This window comes from Dama dama, chromosome 18 (genome assembly GCF_033118175.1).
Source record: "Dama dama isolate Ldn47 chromosome 18, ASM3311817v1, whole genome shotgun sequence".
In the NCBI taxonomy this organism is placed as follows: domain Eukaryota; kingdom Metazoa; phylum Chordata; class Mammalia; order Artiodactyla; family Cervidae; genus Dama; species Dama dama.
The window spans coordinates 5,242,047-5,257,007 of NC_083698.1; the positions used below are offsets into that span (position 1 = coordinate 5,242,047).

The window sequence follows — 14,961 nt, forward strand, 5'->3', positions numbered from 1 at the left end:
GAGGCAGCCACTTAACAGAGCACCATGCAAGGCCTGAGACAGATTTAAACAGCTCTAGAAACCGGGAGATCTGGCCTTGAGACAGCTCCAAAGATCAGTTAAGAACAAAGGTTCAGCCTCGTTTCATGCCTAGCTCAGCAGCTGGCACAGCCTGGGGAGCTCTTCAGGACCTGCGGGCTCATCATGTGCAGGAGCCTAGGTGCCAGGCTGCTGAAGGTTAGAAGGAGCCTGGAGCGATGCAGATCAGACCAGATGACATCTGCAAGCGGTGGACTTGGACCCCAGACCAGGCTCCCTGACTCCAAGGCTCCTGGGGATTGGCACAGACCCTCAAGCACACGGCTCTTGTTCAGTCACTAAGTCGAGTCTGACTCTTTGTGACCCCGTGGACTGTAGCCTGCCAGGCTCCTCTGTCCATGGGGTTCTCCAGGCAAGAATACTGGAGTGGGTTGCATTCTCTTCTCCAAGAGATCTCCCCAACACTGGGATCAAACCTGCATCTCCTACACTACAGGTGGCTTCTTTACTACTGAGCCAGCAGGGGAACCCCTCAAGAATATACTGCTCCTATTTTACTTTTGAACAGTAGCACATGTCACTGTTTTCTTGTAGGAAGGTATAAAGACAGCTTCAAAGAATCGTGATGCTTTAAGGAGTGGGATCTGGGTGTGGGCAGGGGAGCCACGCGGGTTTGTGAAGGGTAGTGCCCAGGAGGGAGGAGGGCCCTGAAAGGGGAATCAAACCGAGGCCCGAGACCACACGCCCTCCTCACTGTGGGGCCTCCACCCGCCCAGCCCACAGGAAGCAGGAGGGAGGAAGCTGACGGGGACGCAGTGGCAGGTGCGGGGAGCAGAGGCAAGGTGCCCGGAGGCCTGGAGTCCCGCCACGGGGTCCCTCCGAGGGGGAGCAAGGCTTTGAGAGCGGTGGGCACTGCTGCGCTGCCTTCTAGGGCCAGAGACCCTGGGAGTGGGCACGGGAGGCCCCGGGTCAGGCAGAGCAGAGGGAGGGAGGCCGGAATCACGCAGGGAGAAAGAAAGTATCTTTGGACAATTCACACACTCAACGTCACATCTAGTTGGTTTGACAAAACATGGGAAAGAAGAAGTGAAATTTGTTAACTGCACCGAGATCCAGGCAGTTCACTTCAGGGGACAGCTTTGGGACCAAATTATCCTTATTATGCAAATTTCCTCCCCAAGCGGCCGGCCTCCAGTTGCGCCTGGGGACCACGGGGCCGCATCTGCTTCCTGTCCTGCGACCCCTGTAGCCACAGCCCACCTGCTGGGCTGGGGCAGCACCCCACTGCCAGGGAGGGGGCGCGGGCAGCCTGTGCTGAGGTGGGGGGGGGCCCTGGGGAGACATCACACAGGGATCCTGCCTTGTTCCTGTCCTTGGCTTTGCCAAAAAGCGGAAAAAGCGAGGGGACTTCACACTGAGGTTTTCACCTTCCTCCTTAGGAAAATACAGCCCAGAACTTGGCATGTTTTGAAGCATCTGGTCCCAGCTGAGGCCTGAGGTCCGGGCTGCCCCGAGTTCCCCATTTCCTTCCTGCCAGCATCAGGCTCAGGGGTCCCCAGCCCATCACGCCTCTTGCATCTCCCTCCCCAGGCCCCCCGCCAACTGTCAGGGCCAGGGTCCTGCTCTCAGCTACTTTACTGGGACTGCTTTCCGGCCTCTCCTTCGTGGAGGGGGTTTGGGCGCTGGGCTCAGCAGGCTTCCCTCCTGTCTGGGACCATCGCCCTCTTCTCTGTGGGAACAGAGCTCTCCACCTCGCTCTGCCCTCGGGTGCCTCCTGGGTCCATTCTGCTCTCTCACTCCTGACCAGCTGACTCTCAGACTCTGACCTGTCTTCACGGCTGACCCATTCTTGTCATCTAGTGCCTTCCGTTATACAAGACCCAGCTTCCCCGCTCAATCCCTCCGTCCAGCCTACGCTGCCCCTGCCCCACACTAACCGCTCACACAGGGCCTGAGATTGGGGGCCAGCGCCTCACAGGTGCTCCGCATGCAATCATCTCAATCATCTTCAGCAGACAATTGTATGCGTACATGTCTGCTGACCTGCAGCTCAGCCTGTGCATTGCTGTCACAAATGCCAGACACCGGGTGGCCTGTGAACAACAGAAGTTCATTTCCCGAGGTTCTGGAAGCTGCAAGTCTTGAACTCAGGGCCAGGTGAGGCCCCCCTCCCGGTGGTGCATTTCTCACTGTCCTCACAGGAGGCAGGGTGAGGGAGCTCCTTGAAGCCTCTTTATTAGGACACCAATCCCAGCAGGTGGCGCTAGTGGCAAAGAACCCACCTGCCAACGCAGGAGACATGAGACGTGGGTTCAATCCCTGGATTGGGAAGATACCCTGGAGGAGGGCATGGGAACATACTCCAGGATTCTTGCCTGGAGAATCCCATGGATAGAGGAGTCTGGTGGGGTCTTAAAGAGTCGGACACGACTGAAGTGGCTGAGTATGTAGCAATCCCACCACGAGGACTCCATCCTGATGACTCAGTCACCTGCCAAACGCCCACCTCCAAATACCTTTGGGAGGCAGGATTTCCACATATGATTTCTGGGGAGACACAAACATTCAGACCATAGCAAGCACCTACTATGTGCCAGGTAACTCTTCTTGACAGTGAGGATATGGCAGGAAAAACCTCTGCTCCTGGGGACCACAGCCGAGTGAGAGAGAGTCAAGTCCTCTGCAGCCCCGCTGCCGGCAGGTTATGCCTCCCCGCCAGGCCTCCTGCCTGCTCTCTTCTCTGCCTCCAGTGGCCCCCCCTGCCCCTGCTTCTCCCCTCCTCACTCTCCTCCGGCTGCAGGAACTGAGCTTGCTTTCTCTGGCTTTCCTGGGCTCTGCTGCAGGATGAGGTCTGCTCCCCCTTCCTCCCTTTCCTGCAGGGTACGGGCTCAGCCCCTTCAGGAGGTGCCTGAGTTTAAATCCTACCTGCGTCCAGCGGGGCAAGTCTGCCTGGGGTCAGCAAGCCCACCGTGGTCAGCCACTGAAGCCGGTTCCTCTAATCCAGCTTTTACAGGTAGCCCAGGTAGTAGTTTGGTTTTCCACGCTCTGACTCTCTTGTCATGGCAAACCCACTCCAGTATTCTTGCCTGGAGAATCCCATGGACAGAGGAGCCTGGCGGGCTACAGGCCATAAGATCACAGAGTCGGACATGACTGAAGTGACTTAGCACACGTACACGAGTTGTTTTAAATTTAAGAGGGGAAGAGAGAGACGTTATTCATTTTGAATAATTATTCACTTCATTAATAATTAGTTATTAAGTTTCTTCCTCTGTCAAAAAAGAGAGGGAGGTGGCTGGGCTGGAGGAGAGGGTTAAGGTTGGATCTGCCTTGATGGGGACCAGGTGGGTGGGGTCAGCTTCTCTGGACTTGAGGAACTGGTCCCAAAGGAGGCAGGTGGGCTCCACCCAGACCTCCTGCTCCAGAAAGGTCAGGAGTGGGTCTCTGGAAACTCCATTTCTGAGAACCAACCAGGTGATTCTGAGCTGCATTTGAGAACCAGGGTCATGGGGAATTTCTGGATGCCCCAGGGCGTGGGGAAGGTGGTGTGGGTGAGGGAATCTGGAGGTGGTCTTGAGCTGGGAGCTGGGAATTTGGGTTAATGCTGGGAGAGGCCAATGAGAGGGTGGGAGCCTGGCCATGAGGCAGAAGTACTATTCTAGGAGCCGAGGGGCTCCGTCTCCCCCTCGTCAGAGGTAGCAAGGGCGAGGCTCTTGGGGAAGGCAGAGAGGATCCAGGCTGTGTCGGCAGCACCTGAGGTCCAGCCCTGCCTGGTGGCTGTGCTGGGCTGCTCTCTGGGTTCCGGGGCAGAGAAAGACCAGCGGGGTTCAGAGTGATGCCTTGGCTTCTGAGCAGCAGGGAACCCCTGCGTCGGTGGTCTGAGCACTTCTTCCAAGTCTTGTACTGATTGCCCAGCTCCTAGATGCCTGCTTCGCGCCCTGCCCAGGATTTGGAGTTGAGAGGCTGGGCATGTGAAAAAAACGAGACTTTTGACAACAGCCGAGCGATCTTGTTCCTTAGAGTGCGCATACTTTCAGTGAAAACGCAGAACTACACCAAGGAATCACAAAATCTCCAAGATGTTTTATTTTGATAGAAAATATGGCCAATTAATTGGAAATGGAATCAGAAATCGTTGGCGTCTGAGCCCCCAATCATGATGTCTAGCTCCTCAGATTTCACACTAATATGTTAAACACAGCATGTTTTGTAAATTTACAGCACTCATCAGGAACAGAATTGGATGAGCAGCTGTCTTCAGGGAGGATTAAAAACTGCACCCAGGAAACTGCCAGAGCTGCCCCAGGGGGAACAGCAGAGAGGGAGCTGTCCAGAACATGCCAGGCTGTTCCAGGTATGCAGGGGACAGTGTTTGTGTGACAACAGCAGCCACCCCTCGCTTCCTTCACTCAGCATCTTCCAGGCCCTCTGTGCAGGCGACCGGGCTCTTTGAACCTTGGTGCATCCACCTGGAAGCAGGTGCGGTCCTCCTGGGGCTGACTAGGCAGAGTGTTCCTGACCCTTACCCCTCCCAGGCGTCAATGTGAGCTGTTCTGCTCCTCACCCTCACCCCATGAGGGAAACACCCTCCAGGGCCCACTTCCCAGAGTGGGGCTCACCAGGTTGGGCACATGGGGTGGGTGCACCCCTGACTCACTGAGGGTTTGCAAGGGGACCAGAGGAAGCTTAATGGCTTACAGCATCAAAAAGATGCTGAGGATAATCATTCTTAGCATGATTTCAATAATATAAAAGGTAGTGAAAACCAAGAAGTGAAGTCTATCATCCTATGGAATGCTCTTGAAGTGAGGGTTTGAAACTCCACCCTCACTTGTTACCACGTCCTGGCTTCCAGGATGGATTGTTTCTTAACCCCTTCCCAAACTCAATCGATGAGCTTGAGAGATGAAGGCAGGCCCCTGCCCTCCTCAGATCCCTTCTGGTTGAGTGTTGGTCGTTTAGTCATGTCTGACTCTTTTCAACCCCATGGACTGTAGCCCACCAGGCTCCTCTGTCTGTGGACTTCTCCAGGAAAGAATACTGGACTGGGTTGCCATTTCCTTCTCCAAGGGATCTTCCCGACCTAGGGATTGAACCCAGGTCTCCCGTGTTGCAGGCAGATTCTTTACCGAGTCACCAAAGAAGCCCGCTTGTAGACACACTCATTATCCTTGGTAAGGTGCACACAGACATGTTTGGTTCCTCACTCTCACAGTCAGACCCCACCCTCCCCGCCCACCACCGCCACTTTGGAGTGCCTTAAATTGAGCCTAGGTCGTTTCTGAGTTAATGCAGACACCCTTTATCTCTTGAACCCGTGACCACTGAGAAAGGACAGGATGTAACTGTGAAACTGGATCTGGCAATGGCTGTGTCATCCCCTCTCTCTAAGCCACGCGTTCATTCAGCGCAGTAACTTAAGGTTGCCGAAAACGTCTTTGAAGGATACTGCCCCGGCCACTGACACTTACAAAAAGCCCCTGATGCCAGAGCCTGATGTGCAACAGGACAGTCTGTGGATTTCATTCAAGTTTCACCCCATTTGGATCAAACGTTGAACCGTGTCAATTTGATCACTTCATCTTATTTACTAGATTTGAGCCCACACAGTGTCTGGCTGGTTCTCCCAAAGGGCCGAGTGTCTCGAGCAGTGCAGGTCTGTGGCAGACAGAGTTGAGACCCCCCCAGCCCTGCGCCCCCTGCCCTAAACGTGCAGCTCAGTGGGGGGAGTGCCCCCAGGGTGGTCACTGCGGTCAGCCCCCACCTCTGTGCTCCCCCCGGCTGCCCATCGCTGCGCATGGCATTAAGCACTGCCCTAAGAAGAGCTGGGGAACGTGTGTTATATTGCCCACGACCTCCACTCACCCTCCAACCCACAAGTACCCCAAGCCCAGCACAGCTTCAACGGGAGGTGCTCAGCCTGCCGAAGTGAACCGATGCACTGGCGGCAGCGGCGAACGCGCATGATCACGTATGATCCCACCCTGCCCTGGGCCCGCCCCCAGGCCCAGCTCCTCCTCCTCGACCCGGAGGGAGTCTGCAGCAGGTGGCAGGTCTGCGGGGCGATTCTCTCAAGACCAGCGTGGGCTTCACAGCATGGGGCAGACAGAGTATTCGTTGCATTTATTAGTTCTATCACCACAGAGTAAGCATTTGAAAATGTGTACAAAAGGATACTCTATTCCTCCAAGGGCACACCCCTTGTTCACAGCAAAACAGAAATAATTTAACATCATCATAGAGGCAGATTGGAAATACAACTGCATTTTCTCATTTACAGTCTGTACAAGTATTTGCCAGATTGGCGGCTGCACACCCAAAGATGCATTAGATAGACGCACATAAATTGGACCCTCAACAGTCACCACATACAACATTGTAAAAAAGTGTGTTAGAAAGTACTGGAAACAAGATTGCATATTCATCTCTGGTCACACTTGTTCACAGTGAATGCTATCGCACCAACATCATATGTGCTTTTTTTCTTTCAATTTCTGATGTCCGTATATCTTAAATAAGTCTAATTTTGGTTTCTTTTAAAGTAAAAAAAAAAAAAAAACAACAACACTAAACTGAAGGAGAGAGATCTGGATTCTGAGTAGCGCTGCCCCTTCATTATTGCTGGAACATAAGTGCACGAGAGAAATAGATTTACTTCACGACTGGTCTACAGAAGTCCATGGCATCTTACTTTTGTTTTGGCAAGAAGATGATGCTAAGAAAGTCCCACTGAAAACAAAACAAGAAAAAGCACAAAAATAGAAAACAAAAAACAAAAAAAGAACTCTCATCGCATTGAGAGATAGCTGTCTTTCTTGATGGAGAGTCTGAGATCTCATTTTTGGTTGATTCTGAACTGGAAGTGAAACGTGCTGGTATCTGAAATGCTAGGTGCTGGGACACGCCCTTGGGTGACAAAGCAAGAGTAACGCGATTCTTTTTAATGTCTCTTCTACAAGGACAAGCCCACGCTCTAAGATAGTGATGCAGGAAGACCTGGGTGAAGAGTAGGATCCAGTGGAAGGGAGCTGAGTGACCGGGATGGGCCGGAATGCCAGACAGGGAGTTCTCATGATCAATGGAATCCACCTGCTCCTGGTGCCCCTCCTTTGGTTGATATTTATTTTCAACACAATGAGAGTGCATGAAACCTACTGCATCCACAGTGGTCCCCGAGACACACACTCATATCTTCCAACAGCTGAACAAACCACAGAGTGAAACGGGTAAGGTCATGCAAAACACTACTTTTACCAGCTAGAAGGAAAATGTCAACAGCTTTGGGTACAGAACATGGCCACCTTTCAAGCATAATTTCATTACTTGTTGGCATTAATGAAACCTTACTTTAAATACAATAGTTTCAGAGAAAAAGGGTGTTACATTAGAAAACCACAACAAAAGGTGTGTAAATAAGGTTATATTGGTTACAGAAGGTGGAGAGAGGGAGGGGAAAACAACTCCTCAGCCACTATTTACAGTGGTGGGTTGAGGTCTGTTTGAAGCCACAGGGGAAAAGATCACTCTGTTCAGCCAATGGACCCTGTCTGCAAACTGGACATGTAAGCAGTCTCTTACCCTGAATATACGCGTTCAGGGGGATAAGGTGGATCTTTCTTTGTAACTTCACATTGAACTAGTGCTGTCCACAGCCCAGAGTCCCCCTCTGCCCCTCACCCAGTGCCTCAGTCTGTCACTGACCAAGTCACTACAACTGTGTCCATTTCCAGGTTCAAAACATCACACAGTTCCGTAAGCAAAGAACCCCATGACTCAAGGACGCTAGGCTGCCACCCTTTCCACAAAACTCAAGTGCACCTGGGAAGGTAAGCTTCTGAAGACTGAAGGTGGGATAGTTCATTGAGAGAATTAAAATAAACCCAAAGGAACAGGAGTCACGCTCGAGACTGCTGACTGGGGACATTCATGGCAGGGCTTTCATCTCTGGAAGGCTTCCAGACCCTTGATTGGTTTACAATTCAATTAGAGCAGTGGTTCTCCACTAGGGACACCTTTTTCTTCCCAGGGGCATTTCTGGTTGTCAACTGGGGGGTCCTACATGCATTTATTGGGTAAGTGACCAGTGAAGTGATAGTCACTCAGTCGTGTCCAGCTCTTTGTGACCACATAGACTGTAGCCCACCAGGCTCCTCTGTCCATGGGATTGTCCAGGCAAGAATACTGGAGTGGGTTGCCATTTCCTCCTCCAGGGGATCTTCCCAACTCAGGGGTTGACCTCATGCTGTTAAACAGCCTAGGATGCCTGGGGAAATCCCCTGCAACACAGTATCCAGCCCTAAATGTCAAGAGTGCTGAGCCCAGGACCTCTGGAGTTGGCTGAAAAGCAGAGATGCTTGTGCACAATTTTTGCTGTTTCCTTATGGTCACCTTGGACATTTTTGGTTATGAAAAATACTGGAGACATTTGCAACTGTATGCCCTTCCTGCTAGGTGGTTGAGATGAATGTCCTTAATGACAGCGTGAACCTCTTCTATTGCTTTCCAGGTTAGGACCGGAACCCGTGGGCGTCTCTGTGGGCCTTTGAGGGCACGAGCGGGCCTCACCTCCCGGGCCACCTCCCTCTGTCCAGCTGGACCTGGAGTTGTGGTCACAAGATGATCCTGAACACTCCCCCCCAGTCAGAAAGGTGCATCCTGCCTAGGTGGACACAAGGGTGCAGCTCTGTCCTTAGAGGAGAGAGTGTCAGGTGGTTGGAAAGTGTGGTTTCAAACAAACAGGTGCTGTGTGTAAGCAGTAGCCTCTGGGCTCCACCTGCCACATTCCCTTGACCTGAAAATGGTCATTCTGAATCCTTCAGTGGGTATTAAAATGGGAACACTAGTGCTCACTTCGGCAGCACATCTACTAAAATGGGAACACTATACACAGAAGGCAGGGAAAGAAATGCACCCACAACAAGAAACCCATGCTTGGAGCTACAAACACAACGTTAAATGAAGTTCAGGACAGACTTTCTGCAAGAAATAGGCTTCTGGTCACAGGCAGAACCCGGCAGGAAGGAGGACAGAACCAGACGTGAGTGTGGAATTCAGAATAAAGGTTTGGTTTCTGAGGGGTTTTATCATCTGAACGTTTCAAAAGGAACTAAGGTCTAAATTTCAGGGCCGGTGTTAACAATGTAGTGATAGACTCTGGGGGCCCTTAGGAGATGAGAGAGCAGAGAACAATGGGCCCAGGTGCCCCACGGAAATAGAGTTCATTCCATGGGACAACAGGCCTCTGGAGGCTTATGGGCTGGGCAATGTCATGACCAAGTTTGGAAAAGGAGAATGAATCCAAAAGGCTCTCCAAGCCCTCCCCTCCCTCTGCCCAATAGTCATTTCATTTTTCCCAGCAGTGTGCAGAATTTGACTTAGAATAATATCTTCCTTTGGAACCTGTGGCCTATCGGTGCTGGATGCACGCAGTTTCTGGCGCTGCAATGAGGGCATTTCAGCCCAGGGTCACGGCCACGGCCACAGCGCAGGGGCTGTGCGCCCGGTTCCCGGGACCCTGCAAACCCCATCTGGTGCGCGAAACCAGGCTCAGCATGGAACCAACTCATTCCTTCCCGGGCTTCCGCTTGTTTCTATACAATTCTCTCCGAACATGACCTATCACTTGGAGGACGGCGATTTCTAGGAAGCAACAGGGGAGGGGATTTCAGCCTGCGGTCTATAGAATCGTCGAGTAAGAGAGCACTCCGAGGGCTCCAAATGGAACCCCGCATCTAACAAGAAAAACGTCCTGTTCTCAAAAGCAAATCAACCAACTCAGAACAAAACGAAGTACCACCTAGAGGACAAAAAAGCACAGCGGTCCAGTCCAGCCCCGGCTGCCCGCCCAGGGGCGCGGATGCTCTTCCTGCGGGCTCGCGCAGTCCGGCTTTAGCTCATGTGGAAGCGGTGCTCCCCGCGCGTGATGTGGGACGAGAACTCGTAGCGGTCCTGGCTGTGGTAGCCGCACATGTTGCACTCGAAGGGGTCTCGGAAGCCGTGGCAGCCCATGTGGATGGTGTACATGACGTGGTCCAGGAAGAGCACGCGGCAGTGTTCACACCTGTACACCTTGAGGGCTTCCCCGCTCGTGCCGATCACGCGCAGCGCGTCCGGGGGGCCCTCGGAGGCCGCGCGCAGCACGTCGTAGGCCGCGTGCTCCTCCTTGATGGACAGGCCGTTGCGCGCGTGGGGGGTGATGTGGTTGGTCAGGTAGATGAGGCCGCCCCGCTGCTCCTCCGTGTTGCTCTCGGTGTCCGTGGAGTCTTGGCAGCTGTTGCTCGGGGAGGCCTCGCGCTCCGAGGACGCGGACTTGGCCTTTGAGAGCAGCAGCAGGTTCTCCACGGCGCCGTCCTGGGCTGAGTGGCTGGAGCGCGCGGGGCCCTCGGCGTGCGGCTTGTGGAGCTGGTACATGGGGCTGAGCACCGGGACCACGTCGGAGCTGCCGGGCGGTGTCTGCACCAGGGGGCGCAGGGACTCAGCCCCCAGGTAGCTGATGGCGTTGTTGATGGCCTGGTCTATCACATGTGTCTGCATCATCTCGTTCTCCTTCTCGTAGCTGGCGCTGCCGTCGTAGGGCAGTTCCGGCAGGCACTTGTCTCCTGTGGGAAGCGGTGACAGTCAGTGAGGCCCAGGTTACCTCTGTGCCCGGCGGCAACAGCTGACATCTGCACCAGTGGGGGCAACAATCTCGGGCAGACACACAAGGCGGACATCAGCAAAATAGGGCAAAGCTGACAAGTCTCTGCCTGCCCTGTACCTGGCATGGCGCCCTGCCCGGGGTTGGCATTTAAACCAATTTGTCTACACAAGTCAATACACGAACAGGCGAACCAAGGATGGCGTGCCAACTTAAACAGCATATATTCAAACACTAAACCAATACTTGTGTTTAGTCTGGGTGTTAATAAACATTTTGAATGTGCTGAGTGTCCTAAGTCACTTAAGTCGTGTCCGAGTCTTTGTGACCCTATGGACTGTAGACTGCTAGCATCCTCTGTCCATGGGATTCTCCAGGCAAGAATACTGGAGTGCATTGCATGCCCTCTTCCAGGGGATCTTCCCAACCCAGGGACTGAACTCATTTCTCTTATGTCTTCTGCATTGGCAAGGCGGGTTCTTTACCACTACGCCACCTGGGAAGTGCTAAAGATTTTTATATTTAATTTAAAATTAATATTGAAATGATATGTTTTCATATAGAGTTCTAAGTAATTCACAATGGCTGGTTAACATCACTAATTTATTTAATTCAAGCAATTATATGATTATAACAATGTGTGATATGTCATATATTTGAAGTTCATAACTATAGTGCTGTAGAATAAAGCTTAATCAAAAATACAGAAACTTTATATTCTTCATAGTGAAATGGTATCAGTCTTGTCAACAACAAAAACCCAGCTCTGACTTGCGTGAGTGAAAGCACCACCAGATGTTATCAGCCTCCACATCTTCCCTGGCCTCTAATTCCACGCCTGCTTCTCAGCTCTTAGCAGCAAGGAATCTACGCTGCAATCGTTTGGTGAAAAGTTGGTAGAAAGTTGAGAGCAGCCTGAAAAGGCTCCAGGGGTGACATTTACTTGTTCCTTCAAGCAATTACTGAGCAGGAATGATTTGTAAGAAATTACTGTCAATGACTCGTCAGCGAGTTTGGCCTCAAGAAGCCTAATATCTAACATCATGGTTGGTAGGAGGCAGCAAGCTCGCTTCCCCTGGAAAGGGGACATTTGAGAAAAGATTTGACTTCTTGTAATTAGCTTTTGAGTACAAGTTTTCATAATGCAATAAAATGAAGATCCTTGAAGATAACACCTTCTTGATGTACAGGTTCTAAGCTCAGTAGGAAACCTCGGCTTAATTAGCAAATTCATGAGTGAACTGTCTGCCTCATTGTTAAGGTCTATTGATTCACTTTATTTCAGTGGTGGTTAGTTAACAAGTCGTGGGAGGAGGGGCACTCAGAGGCAGGTCTGAGCTGTTTACATTTCGACCCTCGCTCTATTTCTCTCCTTCTCTCAACACATCTCCACAGAGTGTCCACCCTGGACCAGACAGCAGGGACAGAATGGCAAAAAAGGAACGTCCTTCACAGCCCACAGGGGAGACAGATACTGCTGCATGGTCATACAGGGCGCATCCCTGTCTGAGAAGTTCTGTGACGGAAAAGGAAGGTTTGCTGTGGGGACTTAGGTCTGCTTTCTAGTATGATGAGGCCTATTTCTGGACAGTTAATGTCACAGATTTTTTAAGGATTATTAATAAGTCTGGGAACCATGGAGCAGTTCATCCTCCAGCTGCAGACCGTGGTGTGTGTGTGTGTGGAGCAGCAGGAGGAAAGGGAAGGGAGAGGGAGCTAGGAGGCTAGGATGGATGGCTGAGGGGAGCGAGCGCCCCGAGCAGATGGATGAGAAGGGTAGACCCGGGGAAGACTATACCAAAGGAAGCTGGAAGGCTTTGCAGGAAGAAGGGCCCTCTTCATCGTGTGTGTGCATGCGTGCTAAGTGGCTTCAGTCGAGTGTGCAACCTTATGGACTGGAGCCCCTCAGGCTCCTCTGTTTACGGGGATTCTCCAGGCAAGAATACTGGAGTGGGCTGCCGTGCCCTCCTCTAGGGGATCTTCCCAAACCAGGGATTGAATCTCTTATGTCTCCTGCATTGGCAGCTGGGTTCCGTACCACTCATGCCACCTGGGCAGCCTGACGGGCGGAAGGCAAAAGTGAGGATGCCTCTGGCTGCCCAAGGGTCCAGGTGATGGCTGACGGTGGCTGGTGAGCCCGATCACGGTGGAGACCCCCACACCTCCCACACCGACACTGACCTCATGGCCTGCAGCCAGTTCCAGCAACGGAAGGTTAAACTGCTCCATAGTTCCTAGACTTATTAACAACCCTTCAGCAATCTGAGACCACTGACAACTATCCAGCAGTGTGCTGCCTCAGACTAGAAAGCATCCTTAGGCCCTGCTTCTTGCTTTGTTGGGATGTGTATCGTACAACGGCCTGGCTCCCTTTCATCTTGATCTGCTGGTAGTCAGGAGTGACACGTGCCCTGACAACGGTACCATGTGACCCTTACATGACACGGAAACTTGTCCGTGGCCAGTCACACCATCTGCAGAACCAGGACGTATCGGAATCTCTATGGAAGTTGGGTGGCAGGGACCACAGAAGTGGTGTTTCTCCCTATGTAAGGTCATTGAACAGCAGTTCAGAAGTCATGTGACCCCCCCCCCCCCCCCCATTTTTGTATCAAGGTGATAAATGTCTGGTGACATTAACCCCAGAAGAGAATGAGTTCCTTTTGCCCCCTCTATCCATCCATTAAGGCCTGGCAGGGTGGGGAAGGGAGTGGGCTTCAGGACAATTCTGATACAATTCTGACACATATAAAGTGCTTATAGCTCCACCCAAAATGGTGCTTTCCCACCTAATGATTCTGTTTCCCCCAGAGTCATGGTTCTGTGCTTTCCTAAGCAACTTGTTTTTTTTTTTTTTTTTTTTTTTAAACTGGGTATCAACAATAAAAGGATGTAGGGGGGAAAAACCTATATATATTTCAGACCCATGTGGCATATTGAAACCACCCACAGAATTTCTCTTCCCTTAATCTTCCACAGAGTGAGAAAATCCCACAACATTCACTTTGGCAGAATGCTAAAGAAAGGTACATAGTCTAAGGAAATACATACTTATAAAAATCAAGGAAAGAAAATTCTGGCATGAGATACATGGCTAAGTTTGACAGCTGATTTTACTTATAAAACCTTAAGTATGAAGCAGCAAAATCCTCAGCAGTTTCCCTAACATCCTCATATCCACAGAGAATCAATTCAAATAGCAGTCTTTTTTCACTTCTGATCAAAAAGCAGTTGAAACCTCTCCTAATGAGACCGGGTGACACTGGAGGAGGGAGTGCTGAGGCTGATTCACTAGGTGGGAGATGCGCGTGAGTCCTCGACGCGGCGCACTGCGAGGAAACACCCCAAGGGCCAGCACGTCCTCTGGCAGCTGGGAACACTTCCCAACCAGGGACAGTGGTCACTGGTTCAGGGCGTTTAACCAAATCTCAGAACAAGGGAGAGGGAGAGAGGGCAGAGAGGAAGTCTTTTAGCAAAGGCTGCACCTGGCCTTCCTTGAACTCCTCCAACCTCATGCCTGGCATTCCTTCAGGACTGAGAAAAGCTGAGCTCTCACAGAAAACAAACAAACAAAAACACATCTCAGATACAATGGGAAGAACATAGCAAACATCAGTCAAGCTCTATCAGCCCAAGTCAAATTAGCAAGATGAAAAGAAAAGGTTATGGTTACCGTGAATATATTTTCTAGCAAGACAAGGGGAGAAAGGAAGTACAACAGACCAATAAGCCCATCCTCAGAAAAAGCCTAATTCAAGGAAGAGAAGAATGTCTCATAACTGCTTTGTGACATGAATTCAATTAAAAAGATACTGAACCATGGCAGGCTAGAACAATACAATAAGATGAAAAAGGAGATTTTAGATCCCAGGAAACAAAAGGAGGTCCAAACAGTGTTATTTACAGATAATACAGGGATTAGAAATAGCAAGGAATAGAACATAATCTCTTGAAAATGGAATCACTGACCTAGAGGAAAAATGCAAGATAGTAACAGTGAATAAATGTGAAAAAGGCAAGAACAAACAAATGAACAAACAAAAACACTTGGAGAAATGCTAACCGATATGGAAAACAAACTCTTCAATAAAGCACAACTGGTATCTCTGAACAGAGATCATAACAGATGGAACAAAAGACATATTCATAAAAAGAGAGAATTTCCAAGAAATAAAAGAGAAAAGAAGGGAATCCCCAGATTAAAATGTCAGGAAATTTTTATTCAGAATGCAAAACACCAAGACACAACCTAGTTGTATTGAACTTTTAGATTAAAGAAAAAACTCTTCAGGCACTCAGACAGAAAA

At 50.9% G+C, this 14,961-nt stretch overlaps 1 protein-coding gene across 12 annotated transcripts in view; it reads right to left on the bottom strand.

Moving 5' to 3' along the window:
* Window positions 1-6,126: 6,126 nt before the first annotated feature.
* Window positions 6,127-14,961, bottom strand: part of IKZF1 (IKAROS family zinc finger 1) — a 97,324-nt gene continuing 88,489 nt past the window's right edge. For all 12 annotated transcript variants that reach the window (XM_061164840.1, XM_061164835.1, XM_061164833.1 and 9 more), the window contains one exon: window positions 6,127-10,616. In XM_061164840.1, coding sequence (XP_061020823.1) covers window positions 9,907-10,616 — 710 coding nt within the window. In that variant the 3' untranslated portion in view covers window positions 6,127-9,906. The remainder of the gene's footprint in view (window positions 10,617-14,961) is intronic.